We start from the raw sequence: 25,522 nt of genomic DNA, 5'->3' as shown, positions 1-25,522 counted from the left end.
GGGGCTTGGGAGTGACAGGTGAGAAAGACTGGCCGTCACTATACATTCCAGAAGATTTTACAACTCTTCCACACACACACACCCTCCCTCACCTGGACTGAAGACAGCAAACTATTCAAGGCCATGTTATGTTCCTACCCAGTCTTAAGTTGCTCAGTCATGTCCAACTCTTAGCAACCCTATGGATTACAGCTTGCCAGGCTCCGCTGTCCATGGGATTCTCTAGTAAGAATACTGGAGTGGGTAGCCACACCCATGGCCTCTCGAAACCTGCCAAGGAGGAGAGGCTGAAGTTCAGGGTCTGACTCAGAGCCCTGGTCCCTACCCTGCCTGCTATTTGGCTGCGGGCCTCTGAGCCATTTCCATCACATCTACCCCTCTGCACATCTTCTCCCTATATGGGAAGATAGGAAGAGGGCATGGCAACCCACTCCAGTATTCTTGCCTAGAGAATCCCGTGGACAGAGGAACCCGGCGGGCTACAGTCCATGGGGCTGTTAAGAGTTGGACATGACTGAAGCAACTGAGCATGCATGCACACACATGCAAAGACAGCCTTGACGGTCACTCTTTGCTTTTCTACAGCAGCCCCACAGTCTGTGAACTCTGCATTTCTCCACCCACACACATAGGATTGTGGTCACTACCTGGAGCCAAAGGCAGGGATAACAATAGCACATCAACACAGAGGAGTTGTGAAGGTCCTGTGAGAAAGCCTGCATCCTTCCAGACTCCATTTGTTCTCATTAATTCTTCCGCCTTAGTTTTAAATTTACTCTGATTTTTTTAAACTTCTACAATCAAATGATTGCTTCTGTTGGTTTCAATCTTTATTGATTTAATACTAAAAGCAATTAAAACTATGAATTCTAAAACTATGAATTTTGACAATATTATATAGGTTTTGATACAGAGTTTTCATTGCAATTAACTTCTAAATGAACTGTAATGTCAAATTAGATTTTCTCCTAGACCCAAGAGCTTTGAAGAATTCTTACTATTTTCCAAGTACTTGGTTTTGAGGGTTATCCTTTTATTGTTAAGTCTTGTTTTATTGTACTCTGTTTAGAAAGAGTAACCTAAAATTTTCTATGTAGGGTATTTTTAATTTAGATATTTTTAATGAGATCTTAGAAGATCAACTTTTGCAAATGTTCCATGAGTATCTGAAAATAATGTGGAGTAAAACATACCTATTCGAATCCTCCAAATAAATATTTATGTCCTTATCTGTCAAATTCTCAGACAGGTCTATTAAGAATTTCCATTACGATTGTACAAGTTTGTCACTGGTATTTTGGGTGTGTGAAGGTTCATGGTGTTTATAACTGCAACTACTCATCTTTGTCCCATTTAGTATTTTGCCTTAAATTCTATTTTGCTTGGTATTTGTATTACCACTTTTTGTTTTTGCTGTTTGAGAATGAGAATGCCTCCATCCTGGTAAATCACAGCTAGATCGATATATTCTTTTATTTCATGTCATCTTCTCCTTTCTTGAGCTCTTATGCTAATTTATTTTTCACTTGATTGGAGTATATCCCCCAGTAATATTTTCAGAAAAGATATATTTAGTATACATCCCAAATCCCTGTGCATCTCTATTTGCACATGAATGATGGTTTGGCTACATAGAGAATTCTACAGTCTCAAGTCTTTTTCATGTTGTATAAACAGTGTTTTCTATCATTCATGTTTCAGAGGAGAGGCCCAAAATATGTCTGATTGCCTTTTATTTAGATTGTAGGTTGTCTTCTTAGGTCTCATATTGGTAAGATTTTTATTTTACCTTTGAAACTCAGAAATTTCACTACATTTTTAGTGGATTGAATGCATATATTAACATCCATCCCTCCTGAAATCTCACTAAAACAGGAGTAAAGGAATACAAATTTCAAATCATATACCCACAAGGACAAAAAGAATAGAAGCAGCAGTAAGAATATTTTGGAAGTTGAAATGCAGACAGAAGAACAGTAACTATGTTAGCATACTCAAGAAAGCTAAATCCCAAGGCAGCAGAAGTTAAAGCTAAGAATTCCCTCACTCCAAAAATCCAGGGACTGGCAGCGCCAGGTACCTCTGGTAGTGGCAGTGAAGGCAGAACCCAAACAGGGCTACTGATTGAAAGTCTGTGTAATATCAGCTTCCCTCTCCACTCCCTGCAACCAGAGGAGAGCCCTTAATAAATGAAGACTGCAGAATTGATTCTCTGGAGACAGAAATGAGACAGAAATGAAGTTCTCTGTTTAGAATGACCAGGCAGAGTCAATGTTATGAGTATCCTATTTGTTAATAAAATGGAATCAAATGGGAGTTCGGTCACTACATATTGAGACCTCTAGGTTCTTCTCCCCCACACAAAGTGCTGGCACCCAGGTTTACATCTCCCAGAACTTTCTCTGGCCAAGGCCAAGAGGAAAACATTTAACATCACTGGCATTGAAATTCCCCCAGTGAAAATACCCAGCTTGGTCATGTTATGGTTAAACCCATGAACAACAAGTGCTCCAGGAGGAGAACGAAAAGTGCCTCAGAGTCTTCAGCAGGATTTTCAGCTGGGCATGAGTGCACAGTTAAGGATCACCAGAGGGACTTCCCTGATCCAGTGGTTAAGAGTCCACCTTGCAAGGCAGGGGACACCGGTTCAATCCCTGGTCCTGAAAGATTCCACATGACTTGAGGCAACTAAGCCTGTGTGCCACAACTACTGAGCCCACACCCTAGAGCCCCTGAGCCACAACTACTGAAGTTTGTGCACCCCAGAGCCCATGCTCTGCAACAAGAGAAGCTGCTGCAATGAGACGACTGCACTCTCCGCAACTAGAGACTAGACCCCACTCTCCGCAACTAGAGAAAGCCCATGCGCAGCAATGAAGCCCCAATGCAGCCAATAAATAAATAAATTAGAACAGTGATTACCACATATTTGAGAACATTTTTCGTATGGAAGATTGAGGCCAAAACAAACACACAGGGAAAAAAGAGAGAGAGAAAGACAATGACAGGAAAATTTGTCTTAATAATATCTTCAAAGGATAAGAAAGCATTGTATCCATGAAATAAAAGCATGCTGTTACTAAAAGGAACATTTAGAAGATAAACATAACTCTTAGAAATTCAAATATGAACTCAGAAATGAAAACCTCAGTGAATGAATGAGAAATATTTCTCATCATCTGAAAACAGATCAGTCGTACCCAGGGCAGAACCAAGCACAGACTAGGCCTTTCAAATGAACCAATAAATGAAAGAGCATATAAAGAAATCTTTCTTCCCAATTTATAATCTACCTTCTGTGCCTCATGGCACAATCCTCCATACCCAAGGGCCCAGCTGAGTCAGGACTTCATGAACAATGAACTTGAGCCCCAGGGAAAATCATATACCAGCCTGACCATCAGACTCTCACAGGCATCTGCTGATTAGCTCCCATTCAGTAACATTCATAAGCCTTAATTATACCTGGCCATGTCCTATAGGGTATAAAGCATTCCCCTTTTACAGATGAAAAAACTGAGGTCTAAAAGACAAAGATGACTCTTGGCTGGAGATAGGTCTACAAGGAGAACCCATAATTTGTGTGGTCAGCTTCAAAAGAGTGCCTGTCCTTTTTTGTTTTGTTTTGTTTTCTTCTAATGATAAAAGTCGTGTTTATTTGGAAAAATTCAAACATTTCAGAAATAAAACAAGGCAGAATGGTTTAACTATGGTCAACATTTTGGGGCCTAGTCCTCCACAGTGTTATCTATGCATATGGCAGTGCATTTTTTTAAAAATAAGGTGAAATTCCTCTCTTTCCTTTATATATTTAATACGCCACTATAATTGAATGTTAAACAATAACCACAAAAAGGAATTGGTGTTATATCAAGCTAGTCAGAATCTCCAAGGTATAAAAAAATGATTTGCTTGGAGTGGGGGAAAATTTTCTATTATAGTACAATCATTATATCATAAAATTAACCACATTTAGTACATTCACGCTGTTATGAGGATTTCTTTAGGTCTAATAAACAAAGCATTTCCAAATAAAGGAGCCATTACCTTTAAAGACACTGCTTTGAAAACATTTGCCAAAAATTCTCACTTTGGCAACGCATCTTTAATGGATTGTTATTCTATTTTTTTTTAATATTCACACATACTTACTCGTTCAAAGTTTATAATAAATTTATTCAACTCACCCTACCAACCCCCTTACAATTTGATAAAAAATGGCATTAAATGTGTACATCAATGGGAAGAATTACTATTTTTCCAATATCATCTTTCCACCCATGAACATGGCATTCTCTCCAGTGATTCAGGCCTTTTTTAAAAATATCTTTTAGTAAAGGTTTATATATTTTTTTCATTTAAGCCTTAAATATACTTATTAAGTTTATCCCAGTGCATTTTATTGTTTGCGTGCCTAATAGGAAGGGCATCGTGTTCTTTTTCTGAATTAAGTTTTCTATTTGTTGTGGTATTAGAGGAAACTTTACACCATTTACAGCACTCGCTTCCCTGGTGTTATAGTTTTAAAATGAACTCTCTTGGATTTATTTAGGTAAACATACATATCATTATAAATTGTGATGATTATGCTCTTCTTTATCAATATTTTTATTCCTTGTCTTACCATGTTTGCTAGAACCTCCAGAACAATGTTGAACATTCCCAGTAATATAAGCATCTCTATTTGGTTCTTGACTTCATGAGAAATCTTTAGTATTTTACTCTCACATTTAATGTTTTTGACCTCCTCTTTCAAAGCTCCCACCCTCCCTCAGGACTCAACTGTCTCCCTATTTCTCTACAGTCTGTATCAAATATCTGTCTGAGTAGAAGCTTTTCCTTGGGTCTTTTGACAACAGAAGGTGGTTTAAGCCATTGTAGTTTCTTTTCCTGGATCATGTGCATTTTCAGCCTCTGTAAAAACTTAACCCTTGTATTAACAAGACAGAATTCTGTCGAGGCACAGCAGAAGCTAAGGGCAAGGGAAGCCAGCACTTAAACATACCTACAGAGTGTCATCCACAGGGTAGGGCACATTTGCATGCATGATCTTCTTTAATACTTAATGCAGACGACCGAGGGTGAGATGGCTGGATGGCATCACCAACTCGATGGATGTGAGTTTGAGTGAACTCCAGGAGTTGGTGATGGACAGGGAGGCCTGGCGTGCTGTGATTCATGGGGTCGCAAAGAGTCAGACACGACTGAGCGACTCAACTGAACTAAAATGAGCTGAACGCAGACTCTACAATGTGGTAATTTTGTTTACTCTCACTTTTCAGATGAAAGTCTGTCTCCAAGTAACATGTCTCATGCCACACAGCTAAGTAGTAGAAACAGAATTCTGAGCCAGGTTAAAAGGGAAATCCTATAACTCTCACAGGCCTAAATGTTGGGTGTTTTAACAGTGGTGAAGGGAAAAATTTGTACCAGAAGGGAGGCAGATGTGCAGGGGGAGAAAACTGAGGGTCCAGTGGGAGTGGGCCATCCTTCTCTCCTCTAGAGCCCTTTGCTGAGCAAACAGTATGTAGGATGGGGCTTTGCTGACAGGTTGCAGGGGAGGGTTGGCCTTGCCAGAATCAGAGCATCACACTCTTCCCAGCTCACCATCCCCCAAACCCTTACTTGGGCATTGATGTATGGAAAGGGCCCTGATCTAGAAAGAAAGGCCTGGAGTCTAGCCTCAGCTCTATCACCATCAGCTGTGTGACCATGGGCAAGTTGCTGCACTCTTGGGTCCTGGTTGAACACCTGTAGAAGAAGGCTAGCCACCTTGTTTAGAAAGGGCAAGAACACACTTTTGTACACAAAGGTAGTCCACGTGGCTTTCAGTTAAACAAGGAAGATGAATCCGTGCATTTACCTCTGTTCCTTCCTGCAATTCACTGAATGAACTATAAAGGAGTTGTTTTTAAACAGACGAGCAAGAAAAGGAGAAGAGGTATCAGGGGGACAAGGGTGTTTACAATTTCAAGGAAATGCAAAGTGCAGGGAGTCATGAGCAGAGCTGAGAGGGCCCAAGAGCAAGCTGCCTGCAGCAGGGGAGCCAATGAGAAGCTTGCCAGCTCCTGCCACAAACCCCAGAGAGGCCCAGAAATTAGAGCCACCAGTATCTCAAAATGCAGGGGTGAAACTGCTGAAAACAAGAGGAAAGTCAGACCCTCTGCACCACACAGACTTCGCCCAGCCAGCAGGAGGCTGGAGGGTTAGTACTGAGAGAGAGAGAGTCGGGGTGGCAGTGGGGGAGCTCAGCGGATGGCGGGCAGACAGGCACTATAGTAAGAACAGAGCGAGTAGGTGAAGTCCATGTTCTAACTTAGACTCCTCAACCCTCCTTCCCCTAAACACCAGCAATCACATTCACCACCATCCCTACCCGCCAGGATATAGGATTCTTATCTAGAGAAGCTAAAAGGTGCCACTGAAAATGCCTAGAAATATTGACTTTAGAGTCTCCCAATGAAATGACCAGATCCCCATCTTCACTCCCAGTGAAGCCCTACCCAGACCCATAGCATTTCTTAGCGCTTTCTTCTCAAATATGAACAAGTGAAAGAAAAAAGGGGAACTGGGAAGAAGTGGAGACAATGCAGGGAGCAAAAGGAAAAGCAAAGAAGACTGTCATTGTCGTCCTTAAATGAAAGAACACCCTGCATGCAGAACCAGGAGCTAGCAGAAGATAAAAAATGCAATCTACACTGCAAAAGAACCCTCGGAAACTTAAAAGATGAGATTCAAAATTTCAAAAGGCAATAGCAGGGTCTGAAATGTTATTAAAAAAAAAAAAGGCAGAAATAAGAAACAAGGAAAAAAGAAGAATAGAGCATCAAGCCAGAATGTCTATAATTCATTGAAAAAAGAGGGGAGAGAACACAGAAGACAGGAAATCACCAAAGACAAAAACACAAAAAATTTTCCCAGAATAGAAGGTCCTAAGTTTCCAGAAGGAAGGAACGCATCAAGGACCCAAAACAATGGATGAAAATAAACTCACACTAGACCCAACATCTAATACTTCCCTGGTGGGTCAAAAGGTAAAGAATCTGCCTGCAATGCAGGAGACCTGGGTTCAGTCCCTGGGTTGGGAAGCTCCTCTGGAGAAGGGAATGGCTACCCACTCCAGTATTCTTGCCGGGAGAATTCCATGGATAGAGGAGCCTGGCGGGCTACAGTCCATGGGATCACAAAGAGTCGGACATAACTGAATAACTAGCACTTTCACACTTTTTTCAGACCTGTTATCATGAAATTTCAGTACACAAGGGACAGAGAGACAGAAAGAGGATCCTACAAACTTCCAGATAGGAAGGTACTGGTTGCCTACAAAGGACAGGAAAACCAAGATGGCATTGAAATTCTTAACAACCACGCTCGAAGGTCAAAGGCAATGGAGCAAAGCCTTCAAAATTCTCAGGTAAAATGATTTCCAACTAAAATTTTATTACTCCACGTTCAAGGTCAGGAGGGGTGGCGGTGAGGAGATACCCCTCATCCAAGTAAGATGGAAGGTGTTTCGAGAGGGCATCAGAGGGCAGACACACTGAAATCATAATCACAGAAAACTAGACAATCTAATTACACTAGGACCACAGCCTTGTCTGAAAGTGAAAGTTGCTCAGTCGTGTCTGACTCTTTGCGACCCCATGGACTGTATAGCCCATGGAATTCTCCAGGCCAGAATACTGCAGTGGGTAGCCTTTTCCTTCTCCAGGGGATCTCCCCAACCCAGGGATCGAACCCAGGTCTCCCACATTGCAGGTGGATTCTTTACCAGCTGAACCACCAGGGAAGTCCCACAGCCTTGTCTAACTGAATGAAACTAAGCCATGCCGTGTGGGGCCACCCAAGACGGGCAGGTCATGGTGGAGAGGTCTGACAGAATGTGGTCCACTGGAGAAGGGAATAGCAAACCACTTCAGCATTCTTGCCTTGAGAACCCCATGAACAGTATGAAAAGGTAAAATGATAGGATACTGAAAGAGGAACTCCCCAGGTCAGTTGGTGCCCAATATGCTACCGGAGATCAGTGGAGAAATAATTCCAGAAAGAATGAACAGACGGAGCCAAGGCAAAAACAATACCCAGTTGTGGATGTGACTGGTGATAGAAGCAAGGTCTGATGCTGTAAAGAGCAATATTGCATAGGAACCTGGAATGTCAGGTCCATGAATCAAGGCAAATTGGAAGTGGTCAAACAGGAGATGGCAAGAGTGAACATCGTAGGAATCAGCAAACTAAAATGGACTGGAGAGGGTGAATACAACTCAGATGACCATTATATCTACTACTGCAGGCAGGAATCCCTTAGAAGAAATGGAGTAGTCATCATGGCCAACAAAAGAGTCCAAAATGCAGTACTTGGATGCAATCTCAAAAATGACAGAATGATCTCTGTTCATTTCCAAGGCAAACCATTCAATATCACAGTAATCCAAGTCTATGCCCCAACCACTAACGCTGAAGAAACTGAAGTTGAACGGTTCTATGAAGACCTACGAAACCTTTTAGAACTAACACCCAAAAAAGATGTCCTTTTCATTATAGGGGACTGGAATGCAAAAGTAGGAAGTAAAGAAACACCTGGAGTAACAGGCAAATTTGACCTTGGAATACGGAATGAAGCAGGGCAAAGGCTAATAGAGTTTTGCCAAGAGAATGCACTGGTCATAGCAAACACCCTCTTCCAACAACACAAGAGAAGACTCTACACATGGACATCACCAGATGGTTAACATCGAAATCAGATTGAATATATTCTTTGCAGTCAAAGATGGAGAAGCTCTATACAGTCAGCAAAAACAAGACTGGGAGCTGACTGTGGCTTGGATCATAAACTCCTTATTGCCAAATTCAGACTTAAATGGAAGAAAGTAGGGAAAATCACTAGACCATTCAGGTATATCCTAAATCAAATCCCTTATGATTATACAGTGGAAGTGAGAAATAGATTTAAGGGACTAGATCTGATAGATAGAGTGCCTGATGAACTATGGACGGAGGTTCGTGACATTGTACAGGAGACAGGGATCAAGACCATCTCCATGGAAAAGAAATGCAAAAAGGCAAAATGGCTGTCTGGGGAGGCCTTACAAATAGCTGTGAAAAGAAGAGAGGCGAGAAGCAAAGGAGAAAAGGAAAGATATAAACATCTGAATGTAAAGTTCCAAAGAATACCAAGAAGAGATAAGAAAGCCTTCTTCAGTGATCAATGCAAAGAAATAGAGGAAAAGAACAGAATGGGAAAGACTAGAGATCTCTTCAAGAAAATTAGAGATACCAAGGGAACATTTCATGCAAAGATGGGTTCGATAAAGGACAGAAATGGTATGGACCTAACAGAAGCAGAAGATATTAAGAAGAGGTGGCAAGAATACACAAAAGAACTGTACAAAAAAGACCTTCATGACCAAGATAATCAGAATGGTGTGATCACTCACCTAGAGCCAGACATTCTGGAATGTGAAGTCAAGTGGGCCTTAGGAAGCATCACTATGAACAAAGCTGGTGGAAGTGAGGAATTCCAGTTAAGCTATTTCAAATCCTGAAAGATGATGCTGTGAAAGTGCTGCACTCAATATGCCAGCAAATTTGGAAAACTCAGCAGTGGCCACAGGACTGGAAAAGGTCCATTTTCATTCCAATCTCAAAGAAAGGCAATGCCAAAGAATGCTCAAACTACCACACAATTGCACTCATCTCACATGCTAGTAAAGTAATGCTCAAAATTCTCCAAGCCAGGCTTCAGCAATACATGAACTGTGAACTTCCAGATGTTCAAGCTGGTTTTAGAAAAGGCAGAGGAACCAGAGATCAAATTGCTAACATCCACTGGATCATCGAATAAGCAAGAGAGTTCCAGAAAAACATCTATTTCTGCTTTATTGACTATGCCAAAGCCTTTGACTGTGTGGATCACAATAAACTGTGGAAAATTCTGAAAGAGATGGGAATATCAGACCACCTGACCTGCCTTTTGAGAAACCTATACGCAGGTCAGGAAGCAACAGTTAGAACTGGAAATGGACCAACAGACTGGTTCCAAATAGGAAAAGGAGTATGTCAAGGCTGTATATTGTCACCCTGCTTATTTAACTTATATGCAGAGTACATCATGAGAAATGCTGGGCTGGAAGAAGCACATGCTGGAATCAAGATTGCCGGGAGAAATATCAATCACCTCAGATATGCAGATGACACCACCCTTATGGCAGAAAGTGAAGAGGAACTAAAAAGCCTCTTGATGAAAGTGAAAGACGAGAGTGAAAAAGTTGGCTTAAAGCTCAACATTCAGAAAACTAAGATCATGGCATCTGGTCCCATCACTTCATGGCAAAAAGATGGGGAAACAGTGGAAACTGTCAGACTTTATTTTTTTGGGCTCCAAAATCACTGCAGATGGTGACTGCAGCCATGAAATTAAAAGATGTTTACTCCCTGGAAGGAAAGTAATGACCAAACTAGATAGCATATTCAAAAGCAGAGATATTACTTTGCCAACAAATGTCCATCTAGTCAAGTGAAGTGAAGTCGCTCAGTCGTGTCCGACTCTTTGCGACCCCATGGACTGTAGCCTACCAGGCTCTTCTGTTCATGGGATTTTCCAGGCAATAGTACTGGAGTGGATTGCCATTTCCTTCTCCAGCAGATCTTCCCGACACAGGGATCGAACCCAGGTCTCCCGCATTGTAGACAGATGCTTTACCATCTGAGCCACCAGGGAAGTCCGTCTAGTCAAGGCTATGGTTTTTCCAGTGGTCATGTATGGATGTGAGAGTTGGACTGTGAAGAAAGCTGAATGCCAAAGAATTGATGCTTTTGAATTGTGGTGTTGGAGAAGACTCTTGAGAGTCCCTTGGACTGCAAGGAGATCCAACCAGTCCATCCTAAAGGAGATCAGTGCTGGGTGTTCTTTGGAAGGAATGATGCTAAAGCTGAAACTCCAGTACTTTGGCCACCTCGCACAAAGAGCTGACTCATTGGAAAAGACTCTGATGCTGGGAGGGATTGGGGGCAGGAGGAGAAGGGGACGACAGAGGATGAGATGGCTGGATGGCATCACCGACTCGATGGACGTGAGTTTGGGTGAACTCCGGGTGTTGGTGATGGATAGGGAGGCCTGGCATGCTGCGATTCATGGGGTCACAAAGAGTTAGACACGACTGAGCGACTGAACTGAACTGAAAATGTTATTTTCAACCAAACTATTGATCAGCTGTGCAGGGCGGAAAAACAATCTTTTTCAGGCATGCAGTCTATCAACAATGTCACCTCCCATTATCCTTTCTAAGGAAGCCATAAAAGCATGGGAGTCAATCAAGAAGGAAGACATAGGTGCACTTTGATTAAAGATACATATATATCTATATACAAAAGCTGGTTTTCCCTGAGAGATCTGGTCCCACGGAATATGGTCTTTATGCCCTCACCAGAGTTTCCAGCAATGGAATTCCCAATTCTAAAGTTCATGTTTATTCACCGTTTAACATTTCTGAAATTGAGATTACATGGCAACTGGTGGCATGGCATCTTAGGTAAGTAAAACATGGAGGCAGCTAAAATTCCCAGGCAGTTTTACAGCTAGCCATGGTATTTCATGCATATTTTTTCTTAGGTTTCCCAACTTCCTGAGATGAGTTTTTCCAACCCCGTTTTCAACACCAAGAAATAGATGCCCCATGGTGACGGCACTCAAGGCAATCCTAGACTGTGTGGGTTGTGGGTGAGGGAGTCGGTGTCCGTCAACTTCCTTTTCTCCTTACCACCAGCTATGGACAGAGTATCTCACAGTCCTCCACTCACTTGACAGCTGAGGGAAATGAGGCTCAGAGAGGTTGATCGAGGTGCCCTACCTCCCACAGCCAGCACGCATCAGAGCCGGGATCTCAACTCTCCACTGCCGCAGCTGTTGGGCTGGCCCTAGGGACAGCAGCTGCGTTCCCATGGGAAGCAAGCATGAGCACACCCCCGCCCAGCCCAGAGCAAGCCCCTCCGGGCCCTGACCCCTCTGCTGGAGCTCCAGCGACACTCACTGCATGATCATCTCCCGGACTGGGTCCGAGGGGTAGCGCTTGGATCCACCCATGAACAGGGACCGGTATCGCTGCCGACAGTCCTTTGTCTCCAACATCTGGGTGTTGAGGTAGCGACCCACACCTACAGGGTTCTGCACCAGAGAGAGGAGGCAAGACATTAGCAAGCTGGATGCCTGGCCCAGAGACTCGATCTCCAGCCTCCCCCGTCTCCCTATTCCATCTGTTACAGATTGAACTATGTTCCGCAAAGAGACAGGTGGAGTCCTAACCCCCAGGACCTCAGAGTGTGAGCTCATCTGGAAATAGCTACAGGTGTTACCAGTTAAGATGAGCTCATACTGGAGTAGGGTGGGTCCTTCCTCCAATGTGACCAGTGTCCTCATAAGCAGTGATATCTTGGCCCCCGTGTGCCTGTATCCCCTGCCCTATTCTGTTTTTGTGAGGTCTTGTGAGTGGGGAGATGGCCGTTCAACATGGAGGCAGGGGCTGCAGCAAGGTATTTACAAGCCAAGCAGTTCCAAGCATCACCAGCCACCACCAGCAGCTAGAAACAGGGCAGGAAGGATCTCCTCTACAGGTTTCAGAGGAAATGTGGTTCTGTCGATACCTGGATTTCAGACTTCTGGCTCCCAGAACTGTGAGAGGGTAAATTTCTGTTGTTTCAAGCCATCTGGTTTGTGATACTTTGTTATGGCAGCTTTGCTACCTTATATAGGAAGTTAATACCCCATCCCACCCAGAAACCTGGGTTGTAGGTATAAGAAGCCCTCCTGGAGAGGTTCAGAGGGGAGACGTTGCCTGTCCATTGTGACTGGTGGGGGCAGGAGGAAGGCAGGACAGGAACCCGCCCTCTGTATAGAATCTGGACCAAGGTCAGACTGGGTCTCCAAGTGAAGACCCTCCCCCTTGTAGGAGGTGAAGGCTGGAGATGAGAAAAGGAAGACTGTGGGGGCTTGACTGGCTCGACCTCACAAGAACAGAAAAGGGCAGGGGGTACAGGCACACGAGGGGCCAAGATATCACTGGGAGATGAAAAGGCGGAGTGGAAGGGGGAGAGTTGGGGTCTGGGGATGCAAGATGGGGCAGGGGGAGCTTAGTGGGAAGGCACATTCCAAGCAAGATGTTCCCAGGGAAACCTGGAGAAATACACAACTTAAAAATACACAGCTGCAGAGAGCGGAGGGGCAGGGCGGGGTGCCAGCCAAGCCAGAGCAGCAACCATGTCAGTTTCAGGAAGCTGTTCTGGGCCAGAGGAGCCCTGGGTTGTGTGTTTTTTTGTTTTTTGTTTTCTAAAACCATAGGCTTTTCCTTGTCCTAAACTGTAATAATGCGTCTGATTTTGGTTTCCTCGAGAGCTTTATTTCTGTTCATCACCTGGGTACTGGCCCCTGTGTTTCCCACTCTGGCCCACTCCTCACTCCCACTCCCCCAGTCTTTTTGGAGTTTGTGACCCTAATGTGAAACGGACAGTGTTCTCTTGAGAGCACGTGAGATTGTTAAATTCCAGCTAGACATTTTTCTGACACGGCTCTAAGGGCCTCGTTGCCGTTTGTGATAAGTGATAGGTAATTTATTGGAAAAATGTGCATACATTTATATTCAGAGGAAATTATAGTTTGCACTATTAGTTTGTCTATTAAAAAACCTTGACTGATTTAAAAATATACCCAGCTGTTTGGAAACAGGCAAAACTAACCTGTGCTAATGGAAGTCAGGACAGGAACCACCTGTGGGGGACAGAGGGTGGAGGGGGGGTGGGGCCCTGGGGTGCTGAAAACGTTCTTCAGCCCTCTGGGGGACCACTGCATGATGAGTCCATTTTGTGACACATCACTCATTTGGGACTCCTTCTCATCTCTTTATGGTTATCAGACTGCAGGAAAAGGTGGGCTTGGAAAGTAAGGGCAGAAATGAGAAACAGAACACCCAATGCCATCTAGCAAATGAAGAAGGCAGACACACGGACTCGAGAGCCTGGCTGTCTTACAAGAACACCAACAAACCAAAGATGACATCTTACACGTGGGGACAGCTGCCACTGGTGGGGAGGGGAGGGGTCAGAAGGGTCCTTGCTTCACCAGAGACAAGAAATGGGCCAACTCCCTCAGGTATCCCTGAGGCCCCAGGACAAACACAAAGAGAATGGAGGGAGCATTCCCCTGGAAAATAAGAGTGTGATGGTTCTGGGTGATGTCCACTAGCACAGCGGTTCTCCATCTGGTCCCTGGAACAAGCACTCTCAGCATGGCCTGAGAACTCATTAGAAATGCATGTTCCCAGGCCCCGCTCCAGGCTTACTGAATCAGAAGCTCTGGTTTGCAGCTCAGCCATCTCTGTTTTAGGAAGCCCTCCAGGTGATGCCAATGCCCGCCCAAGTTTGAAAAACCACAGCCTTAGAGCAATGAGACAGCCCAGGTAGGTGTTAGTCACCCACCTGGTGGGAAAAGCAGGTGGGATCCACTCCTTCGGAGCATCAGTTTCCAGAGCTGCCTGGAGAGGGTTCCCTGCCCCTCACCGTGTGTCCCCTACAAAGACCTACTCACCCAGTTTCCCATGATCATCTGGTAGACCTTCATGCCTGTCCGCTTGGAGGACAGCAGGAAGGGAGGCTGGTTGGTGCGCTTGCACTCCTTCTCTGGAGGAAGCCATGTACCGGGACCAGATGTAGCCTAGGAGTGAGGAATGAAGGCCAGGAGGCTGGAGAGGGCTGGCGGTGGTCAGCCTGGGGCCAGCGCAGGTGACCTCACCTACCTGGCAGCCCTGCGCCTGGAGCCAAGAACACTAGGAGGCACCCAGCTACCCCCAACTCACCTGGAGCCCCTCCTCTAGGGGTGAAGGGGCCCTGCGGTGCCCTCATGACCCCTACTACCTGCTCTGTCCCTGCCCATCAGCCTGACACCTCTTCCAGGTTCCCAGGAGCAGGGGCCCTCTGGGTCTGGCAAGGTCCAGAGAGGTGTTCCAGAACCCAGCCTGGGGAGCGGAAGCCACTCAGACTTTGGAGCTACTTGAGCGGGGCTCCACTCCCGGCTCCTTTTCCCCTTTGCTGGGAGCCTAGGGCAAATCCCTTCTGATCTCTGGGCCTCAGTTTTCTATCATGAAATGCAAAAGACAATCCCTTCCTCAAGGAGACTGAAAGGTGCCTGGCCCAGAGCAGGCATTCAGGAAGTGTTGGTACCCTGCTCATTCCTCTCCACCCCCTCACCTTCCCAAGCCCTCAGCGATCTATTGGGGGCAGACCATGCTTGGGGGTCACCTAAAGTCCAGACGCTACTCAGGTCACTGGCTGCTGAGCCCTCAGAGAGGAGCCCACCACTCCTCTGAACGGAACAGGGGTGTGCTTCTTACACTCAGTCCACCTCTAGTTTTCCCCTCGTCCTCTCTGCAGGGGAGAGAGGGGCAGAAATGCCCGCTGAGCATTTCCCGGGTGCCAGGCTCCACGCTAGAGACTCTAGTACTAACCTCATTGAATTCTCACAGCCACCTGGTCACACTCACGGGACAAGTGTGTAAACCAAGGCTCAGAGAGTGAGAGAGACTGACCCACTGAGACCAGTGAGTACCAGACCAGGATTGGGAACTAGGTGAGTCCGGCACCCAAACCTGGGCTTTCCCCTGAAATAGCCACCTCCATCCCACCCTGCCTCTGCATAGGGAGTCCCCTTCCAAGAAAAGAGGGAAGGAAGGCCACAGGGGGGACACTGACTAGTTTTCGGGGGCACTGGCTAAGGGTGGTCCAGTAGATTCTTTCTGTAGGGGTTTTCGGGTTTCGAGGAACTGTTGAAAAAACTCCACGCCTCTTATTGTGATGCAGGTTAAGTTCCTCCACGAAGCTCTGGAAATTTGTCAGTTCCCTGGGTCTTTTTTTCTGAGAAACAGAGGGGGATAAAAGAGATCTGTTATGCCAAGAAAAGCAAAGTCTGTGTTTCTAGACCCTCCCCACAGAGACAAGCAGGGGGTCCAGCCGGTGGCGGGGCTGGGGGATGGGAGTCTCTAACAGCCCCTCCTATGTGCTACACCCTGCAGCCCAACTTGCCTTATCTACTTCTTCTTCCACTTGTTTCGTGGACATTTACTGGCATTTATTCTAAGCAGAAGCGATAGTCCAAATACATAGAAACCAGTGTGATGAAGGAACACTCACGATTCTTGGGGCAATGAAACTACTCTGTATGACACTGTAACGGTGGATACATGTTATTATACATTTATCCAAACCCACAGAACATACAACACCAAGAGTGGACCCTAATATAAGCTATGGACTTAGGGTGATATTGTGTCCATGTAGATTCATTGACTGTAACAAATATTCCCCTCTGGTGTGGATTACTGATAGTAGGGGGCCATGCATGTAGCAGGTACAGGGGACATATGAGAACCTGTACTTTCTGCTCAGTTTTGCTGTGAACCTAAAATTGCTCTTGAAAATGCCTATTTTTTTGATAACACAAACTCTTATCCTGTGGACTGGGCTTTGGCTGTAGGGCCTGAGGAGGGTCCAACGACCCTGCTATGCTGAGCAGGACACCTTATCAGCTGGTCATGAGGAGGACTGGGAGGCCACAGGGAGAAGCCAGGTTGCAGGGCTGGGCCAAGAGTATTTCAGCATGTCACCACCACCCCTCATGTCCTAGCGCTCCTGATGCCTCGATCATAGGGTCCACCTCCTGCTAACACTCTGCCTAGTTTTCACTTGTGATTGTGTTTCTTTCTGCATTAAAATGTAAGTACCACAGGGGAGGTTCCCCTGCAGCTAAACAATTACCTGGACCAAGGCAGACATGAGTTACATGCGTAACAGGGAGTTAGATAAAGTGAAAGTGTTAGTTGCTTAGTCGTGTTCAACTCTTTGTGATCCCATGGACTGTAACCCGCCAGGCTCCTCTGTCCATGGAATTCTCCAGGCAAGAATACTGAAGGGGGTTGCCATTCCCTTCTCTAGAGGATCTTCCCAACCCAGGGATAGAAGCCGTGTCTCCTGCAGTGTGGGCAGATTCTCCTAGTTGCTATGAAAGCAAAGCCCAGGGTGCTAGGGAATCACATAACAGGATCTTGGTGGGTGCAGGAAATGGCTGCACCAAGCTAAAATTCTACCTCAGTTTCTCCTCTTGGCCCTCCAGTTCTCTGCCACTAACCCAGACAGCTTAGCTGGGTCTGCAGTAGCCAGAAGTGTTTGCAAAACAGCAGGACACTCAGGCTGCACCATCCAGGTCTCAGCAGGCCTGGTGGCCCGTGTCCCTTCCAGGCCTGGCACAGTGGCCACTTGCAGCTCCTCCGTAGTTCATGCTGGTGCAAACCAGAAGGGACTGGTGGTGAAGCCAGACAGCGTCCTGGGGTTCAAATCCCAGCTCTGCCTCTTCCAGCTACGTGGCTAGCCTCAATCTCCCCATCTAGCACAAAGAGCCTTATCCCTCCCTTGCTGGGAGTAGGGAGTGAGCAGGATATGGGAAGGGTCCCGTGTTCCCCCACCTCCCCCTCACAGAGCCTGGCACACAAGGTGCTGTGGATGAGCGAGGCTGGTCTTCCTGCCAGGGAAGGCACAGCCCGTTCTGGGTACAAACCTGCACAGAGTAATGTCCGTAAGGCTGGGGCTTGCTTCGGTCACCAGAGAAAATGTCGTAGGGGCCACGGGTGCCTGTGATTTTTGCCAGGAACATTTCGATGCCACTTTTAAAGGTGTAAGTGCCCGGTGCCAGACCACTCCCCTGGAACACAGAGGACAATCCCTACAGGTACATCACCCTCTTGGGGCCTCAGGTTCCCCATCTGCCCTGGGACTCCCCCCACCCAGGGCTGCACAGGAAGCTGGGTGAGGCCTGGCCAGGTGAGGGGGATACCTGATGAGCCAAGGGGGGCGGCTTGTTGGCCATCCTGCACATGAGGCCCTCAGAGTGAGACCGGTTCCAGGCACTCTCCTCCAGCTTCGTGAATGGGTTGCCCTTCTCCCCATAATTTCCAGGCCCTGGATAGTAGTTCTGCGGGTGGGGGAGGGATACAAAGGCCGTTAGTCCTACTGTGTGCAACTGAGGAAGAGACGCCCCCCAGAGGGGAACGGGGTTTTCAGAGACCCTGCATGTTAACTGCCCTCCAGAAACACACAGTGCTGCGGACTGCGAGCCTCTGCCACCGCTTAGGACTTCAGTTCCAAAATTCAGATTCTCAAGACTTCCATAGTGGCACAGTGGGTGAGAATTCACCTGCCAATGCAGGGGACACGGGCTCCATCCCTGGTCCCAGAAGATCCCCCATGCTGCGGAGCAACTAAGTCCGTGCACCACAACTACTGAAGGCTTGGGCTGCAACTACTGACGCCTGTGCTCCTGGAGCCTGTGCTCCACAGCAAGAGAAGCCGCTGCAGTGAGAGGCCTGAACACCACAGCTAGAGAGAGCCTGCACACAGCAGAGACTCAGCACAGCCAAAAAAAAAGAAACAAAAAAGTTCAGATTCTGCCCTGGGGCCCCACTAGTCTGTCCACTTATCCCTCACAGCTCCCTTCCTAGGTCTGACACTTCAGCTAAAGTGAGGTTCTTGCTGGTCCCCAAACATACGCATTCTGCCAAACTCCCTGCCTTTGCTTGCTTGTGCCGTTACTGCCACTCTTCCTGTCTTTTTGACCTTGGAAGATTCTAGTCCTGCAAAGCCAGGTCAAATGTCATCTCTCCTGAGAATGAAGCCATCCTTCCCCGATCCCCCCAGACAGCTGCTTGCTTTGGTGATCTCAGAAATCCCATCCATTATACACACCCCCGTGTCCTAGCCTGCATTTACACAAATGGGTTTTCCACTGTTCTGTGAACAGTGCTGTGATCTGGAGGTATCTGGAGTCCCAGGTTCGAATCCTGGCCCCGCTGCTTCCTAGCTGAGTGATCTTTGGCATGCCACTTAAAGATCCTCCTTAGCCTCATGGTTCATATTGTAAGCACAGGGACGTAGTACTTTCTTCAAGGGTAATGAAAATGAAAGGAAATAATGTCTTTAGAGCCTCTTGCACATTCTCAGCCCATAGCAAGTGCCAACATCTGGTAGTCAGAGTGGGGTGGCTATCTTGACAGAGGGGGTTGGGGCAGTGGGAAGCGGGTGGAGAAAGAGGTAAGGGAGGATTAGAACTGTGGCTGGAATGACCATCTGGATCGGAATGACTCTGGCTGCAACAACTGCCAGGGTCAGAGGTATGGCCTTTCTGGGTGTAATGAGGAGAGCCGCCCTGCAGGGTGGGTGGGGAGATGGGTGGGTGGGTGGGTGGGAGAGGGGCCGTCTTGGGTAAAGATCTGGCAGGATGTTTGCTGCTGCGCTGCATCTTTTAGCCACACAGAGTCGCTGCTGCTCCACAGATGATGGCTCAGCCCTGCCTCCCTCCAGCCCCTGGAACCTCCCGGAGAGCAGCCCAGAACCAGGCCAGGCAGAGAGGACAGGGAGCTCTGCCGGGACAGTCAGGCCGCAGTGGGCATCAGATTTGTTCACCCTCAGAGGAGCAAGACTGCACCTTGCCTGCTTCCAGGGCCCAGGGTTTCCAGGTATGTTCGGGAGAAAAGCCCCAAAGTAGGAAGGTGGGTCCTGGCATCAAGTACTAGGTGATTTACAAGCCTTAACATCTTGGCCCTAGAGGCAACCTGACGAGATCAGATCAGTGCCACTGAAATTAACAGATGGGGAAACTGAGTCTGAGAGGGAAACCTTGTGTCCAAGGTCCCCCCTCTGGAAAGGGGCATGAGTGCGTGCTGAGTCGCTGCAGTAGTGTCTGACCTCTGTATGACCCCACGGACTGTAGCCCACCAGACTACCAGTCCCTTGGTGCAGACAAGAAGGGACTAGTGGTGAAGCCAGATAGCGTTCTGGGGTTCAAACCCTGGCTCTGCCTCTTCCAGCTGCGTGGCTAGCCTCAGTGTCCCCATCTACCACAAAGAGCCTTATCCTGCCCTTGCTGGAAGTGGGGAGTGCTGTTCCTGCCACTCTTCCTGTCTAAGGCAAGAATACTAGAGTGGGTTGTCATTTCTTTCTCCAGGGGATCTTCCCGACCCAGGGATCAAACCCAGGCCTCTTACATCTCCAGCACTGGGAGGTGAGTTCTTTACCACTAACGCCAGTGCAAAGGTTTTAACTTCTAAATCCATGTGTGATCTTTCTGATCCTCTACTGTTTCCCAGACAGTGAGCATCATGACCTCTGGGGAGAACTTAGACGTGAGGGTCATAACAAAGGAGCAAGAGCAGCTGCTCAGGGAACTTCAGAGGCCAAGAAGTGCCCAGTGCTGACACTCTGTCAACAAAGCGTCACCTCTCCCTTCGACCCTTCAGGATCAGAGGTGCAGTAACATGTGTGGGCTGGTGTAAACACCCTTGATTTCAGCTAGAATGTTGTTTCAGACCTTTGGGGACCCTCAAGCAGGAGTGATTAATTCTGGGGGGAGAGGTGTGTGGGAATGGAGAAATTGTCACTTGTAATTTTTTTCAGCTGGACCTTGAAGAAGGAGAAGGATCCCAGAAGATGAAGGGGGAGGGACAGGTCCCCCAGGTAGAGGGGGCAGGAAGAGCACCTTTGAGACAACGGGAGAGGTATGCTAGAAGAGAGTGGGATGGCCCTGAAAGCCGAGCAGGGTGTCCAGACTTGATTCTGAGGTATGGGGGGTGCTTAAGAAGGTGCACAGCAAAGATAAATAAATAAAAAACAACTACGATGCTGTCTCAAGGGAGGAAAAAAAAAGAAGAAGGTGATGGGAGGGTGGGGCCTGGGAAAGAGGAGCCGAGGAGAGAAACTGAGGAAGGGACTCCAAAGCTGGGAATCTAGGTGTCCCCATAGCCCAGGGAAGGCAGAGCATACTAGGAGGGGGATGGAGGCAGATCCCAGGCCAGCAGAGAAGGCGTTGACTTTGCAGGGTGTGGTTCATCAGCCCCATCCTCTCTGGGGAAGGGTTCACAGGCCCTCAAGCAGGCACCCAGGGCTTTGACATTGGCACTGGGGAGGCCCCCACGGGCAAGTCAGCAGCCTGCACAGGTGGCATCTGTAGGCCTGTCCCACCAGCAGTGGGGGTACGACTGCAGGGACCAGAGGCCAGAGGAGGCACAGGAGGTCCCCAGTCCAGGACTCACAGCAAGATGACAGTGAGAAAAGCAGGCCTTGGATGTGAGCTCCCCCTGCTCAATGCCCTCTCCTTGAAACTCACTGTCTGGCCCTGAGCCCAGGAGGGCAGCTCAGAGAAATCCCGCAGGGCCTAGTGAGTTACTGCAGCAGCAGATAGAGGACCAGAGGGGAGGAGAGACAGCCAAAAGGGAGGGACAGGCCATGGGACCTTCACCTGCTCAGCCAGCCCTCCCAGAAGCCCCAGTGTTGAGGACCAGGGCACAGGAGGAAACAGCTAGCATCTGATTCGTTCCCCCAAATCCTCTGCCTTCAACAGGGCTGGGCTCTGACATCAGACCTGTCCTCCACATATCGTCAAGGGACAACGCAAGTGAGTCAAGTGCGGTGGTTATGCGTGGATACCTTGGATTCAATCCTGCCTCTGCCACTGAGTAGCTCTGTGGTCGAGGGCAGTCACTTAACCTCTCTGTCTGTAAAGAGGAGATGACAGTGCCTGCTTCACAGGTTGCTGTGAGGACTGCATTAATTAGTACACTAGAACGGTGCCTGGCGCGTGTCAAGTGCTGTGTTAAGTGTCGGCTATTATTACTTTAGATTTGAAGGTAATGACTCATTTTCCCGTGCCTCCAGACAACCCCTCTCCCTACAGGGCAGTTACAGCTTCTGCACCTGAGGACGCATGCGTACATCCCCTGAACGGGGCAACGAATAATCTCTAGGCTCCATAGGAGTTTTCACAGTGGAGAAGTGTGGAGGAAAGGCCCTGCCTTTGTGGTTGGACATCCCCTCTCCATGCCTGCTTGGCCCACTGGGGCAAGACGTTTATCCTCTCTGAGCCTCCGAGGGCTGGTCTGGAGTGGTTATAAAAAAAAAAAAATCAAGAGTGTTTCAGAGAATGGGTACTTAGCAGGCAGGTGTGCCCTTAGTCCACAAAGCCCTACCTCGTGCCTACTATGTGCCAGGTGCTGCGAGGACCGGGAAATTCTGCAATCAATCAACCGGGCAGATGTGTCCACCCTCAGGGGCTGCTGTGCTCTGGGAGAAAGACACACTGAACACAGCCACAATCGGGGCTCCTGGGACAGGGTGGCATCTCACAGGATCAGGTCAGACCTCAGGTCAGAGCTGAGGGGGGTGGAGGGAGTCCTTAGGTGAAGGGGCTGCTGGAGGAAGAACAGCACTTACGGTAGAGGAAGAGCAGGAGCAAAGCCCCCGTGCTGAGAGCTCATGGCACACTGAGGAGCGAGGAGGGTGGGGTGTCCAGCGCAGCATGGGGGCTGGGGAGGGGCAGTGCTGGCAGTGTGCGTGTCACCCCATCTTTGCCCTTGCTGCCTTATAGAGGCAGTGCCCATCCAGTGTCCTCCCCCATGAGATGACCATCCCCACCCACACGACAGCACACAGGCCTCCTGCCGCCCCAACTCTTACCACCATCACCTCCTATCTGAATGCCTCCAACCCCACCCCCATAAGTGTGTCATCAGCCACCCCCCACCAACATCAAAACCCTTCTCCACTGTCCTCCAACAGCACCTGGAATCAAACCTGAGGCCTCCACCTTGTCAAAGGTCCTCATGTCTGGGTCCTCACCCCTCTGCTCTCGCCTCCTCCACCCTGACTCACAGATTCCATGAGTCTCCATTGCTCACCTACACAGATTTGGCTCAAATGCCACCTCCTTCCAGAGGTCTTTCCTGCTGCTGCTGCTGCTAAGTCACTTCAGTCGTGTCCGACTCTGTGTGACCCCATAGACAGCAGCTCACCAGGCTCCCCCGTCCCTGGGATTCTCCAGGCAAGAACACTGGAGTGGGTTGCCATTTCCTTCTCCAATGCATGAAAGTGAAAAGTGAAAGTGAAGTCGCTCAGTTGTGTCCAACTCTTCGCAACCCTATGGACTGCAACCCGCCAGGCTCCTCCGTCCATGGGATTTTCCAAGCAAGAGTACTGGAGTGGGGTGCCAGGTGCCATTTATAGGGTAGTCAGGGAATGGCACCCCACTCCAGTACTCTTGCCTGGAAAATCCCATGGATGGAGGAGCCTGGTAGGCTGCAGTCCATGGAGTTGCGAAGAGTCGGGCACGATTGAGTGACTTCCCTTTTACTTTTCACTTCCATTCATTGGAGAAGGAAATGGCAACCCACTCCTCCAGTGGACACTCCAGTGTTCTTGCCTGGAGAATCCCAGGGACGGGGGAGCCTGGTGGGCTGCCGTCTATGGGGTCGCACAGAGTCGGACACGACTGAAGCGACTTAGCAGGGAAGACCTGACTACCCTATAAATGGCACCTCCACCACTCGTATCCCTCCCTGTCTCATTTCTCCTCATGGCTCAGATCATATGTGATTTGCTTCTTTGTACTGTTGTTGCCACCACTAGGACCACAGCTCCATGAGGGCCCGGACCTTGTCATTGTCACTGCTGGAACCCCAGGGCCTAGAACAGTGTGCGGCACTAGAGGGCGCTCCATCATTATTTGCTGGGTAGATGGCTGTAGATGGATGAGTTTGCTGCCTGCCTACTGTGTACCTGGCTTTGTGTTGGTGACTCAAAGATGAACCAGACCCTTTCTTGCCATCAGGGAGCTCCTGGTCTGGTGGGGGAGACAATAGGACCCTACGACAGCCAGTGGGCTCAAAGAGGTGGCACTGGAAGCAGAGGGGCTGTGGGGTCTCAGAGGAGAGCCTAGCCAAGCCTGGCGAGGAGCCCACAGGTGAAAGGGTGCTTCCAGCCGCAGCCAGGGGCATGCTCCAGAGGAGAGAGTGGGAGGGCTCCCACTCCAGTATGAGAACACCTACCCCAATGAGTCCTCGGAAGCGAATCTCCCCAGAGCTGAGCAGCCCACGAGTGCTGCCTGGTTTTGACTGCAGCTCTTCTAGGAAGTCTTTGAAGTTGTAGGAGCCAGGCCCCAGCTTTTCCTTCTGCCCCAAGAGAACAGAGAAGAGGTAAGAACTTTACACCCGTGTCTATGTGGGCAGGAGCCCAGGGTGTGGTGTGTTCCTTCAAGGATGAGCTCTACCTGGGCGTGGAAGGACACTGCAGGCTGCCCTAGGGCTGCACAGGAGGACCCGGTGCCCGGGATGGGGCGGGATGGGGCCCCAGGGGCCTCACCTGCTGCCGCTTCTCTTTCATGATGGCCTGGTACTGGAAGTGGGGCAGCTGGGTCAGCCGAGTGGCTTCCTGGGCCTTGGCCCAGCCTGTGCCCACCTCTTTCTTCAGTTTCTTGTTGCTGAAGCAGGTCTCCTTAAAGCCATAGGTCCCAGGTCCTATGTGGGACTGAGCCAGAATGGAGTCAGAACAGGGCCAGGCGCACCCACCAGTCCAGCCACAGAGCAAGTCCTTGCCTGCTGTCACCCTGACCTGAGAATGGACAGGCAATGCCTGTGGGGCCCCTCCTGCAGCCCCCAGCCTGGCACTCAAGCTGTGACCCTGACATCCCCTGTCACTAGCCCCCTTGCACTTCAGAGAGGGCCCATGGCCAGTCTGTGCAAAAGCTGCCAGTGGAACCCACTGTCTCTGTAGTTCCAACCCACACTCTTTTCACTACAGTCTTGTGTTTATCAGACACCTTGAGAGCCCAGCTCTGAGCCAAGCCCTGAGTTGTGGACTGAGCACACCAAGGGGTATGAGGCATGCCCCTTCCACAGCTGAACTCATCTGCCATGGTGGGGGACTCACAGGGACAGTGCCCAGACCACGTGGGAGAGTCAGGAAGCTGGGCAAACTCACCACGTCCACAGAGTAGACCCTGGAGTATGGAGCTTCCGTGAAGGTGCTTAACTTCTTCTGGTTGGGATAAACAGCGGAGACATCAAACCTGGGAGGACAGACACCCATTGAAAGGCACCCATTCCTGATGAGGGACGTTCTAGGGGGCAGGAGAGTTAGCATCCCAGGGGAGGTGACTTTGGAGCTGGCCCATGAAAGATGAGATGAACAGGGCTGCTGCCTCCTCGTGGCCTTTGTACTTCTGTTCCCTCTCCCTAGACTCCACCCTAGTCTGATCACCTACCCCCTGCTGAGGACCTTTACTCAAAAGTCACCTTCTCAGTGCAACCCCACCCCCCTTCCAGCACCTGCCAGCTCCTCCTCCCCACTGTCTGTTTTTCCATAGCCCTTATCACTATCTAACACTTTATATAGTTTTCTTTCTTTTTTGCTTATTATCCACTCCAGCCACCTCTCCGTAAGAAGGCAAGCTCATGAGCAAGGGTTTTGCTGTTTTGTTCAGTTTCATTCCCAGATGCTAGAACTGAGCCTGGCACATAGTAGGTGACATTTATATAGAGATATAGATATAAACATAGATACAGATGGGGCTTCCCAAGTGCTGTGGTAGTAAGGAATCTACCTGTCAACGCAGGAGATGCATGTTCCATCCCTGGGTCAGGAAGATCCACTGGAGAAGAAAATG

General features: G+C 48.5%; 1 protein-coding gene across 1 annotated transcript in view; it reads right to left on the bottom strand.

Moving 5' to 3' along the window:
- The window catches only part of CIMAP2 (ciliary microtubule associated protein 2), a 35,033-nt gene extending 9,992 nt beyond the window's left edge, over window positions 1–25,041 (bottom strand). The window contains exons 1-8 of the mRNA XM_004003547.5: window positions 24,838–25,041; window positions 24,220–24,384; window positions 23,907–24,029; window positions 17,870–18,007; window positions 17,594–17,737; window positions 15,736–15,897; window positions 14,576–14,701; window positions 12,030–12,163 (exon numbers count right to left, since the gene is read on the bottom strand). Coding sequence (XP_004003596.3) covers window positions 12,030–12,163; window positions 14,576–14,701; window positions 15,736–15,897; window positions 17,594–17,737; window positions 17,870–18,007; window positions 23,907–24,029; window positions 24,220–24,384; window positions 24,838–24,999 — 1,154 coding nt within the window. The 5' untranslated portion in view covers window positions 25,000–25,041. The remainder of the gene's footprint in view (window positions 1–12,029; window positions 12,164–14,575; window positions 14,702–15,735; window positions 15,898–17,593; window positions 17,738–17,869; window positions 18,008–23,906; window positions 24,030–24,219; window positions 24,385–24,837) is intronic.
- Between the last annotated feature and the right edge of the window lie 481 nt (window positions 25,042–25,522).

The sequence above is a fragment of the Ovis aries genome, chromosome 1 (assembly GCF_016772045.2).
Source record: "Ovis aries strain OAR_USU_Benz2616 breed Rambouillet chromosome 1, ARS-UI_Ramb_v3.0, whole genome shotgun sequence".
Classification (NCBI taxonomy): domain Eukaryota; kingdom Metazoa; phylum Chordata; class Mammalia; order Artiodactyla; family Bovidae; genus Ovis; species Ovis aries.
The sequence above is the reverse complement of the archived record's forward strand: the minus strand, read 5'-3'. Positions and strand labels throughout refer to the sequence as shown.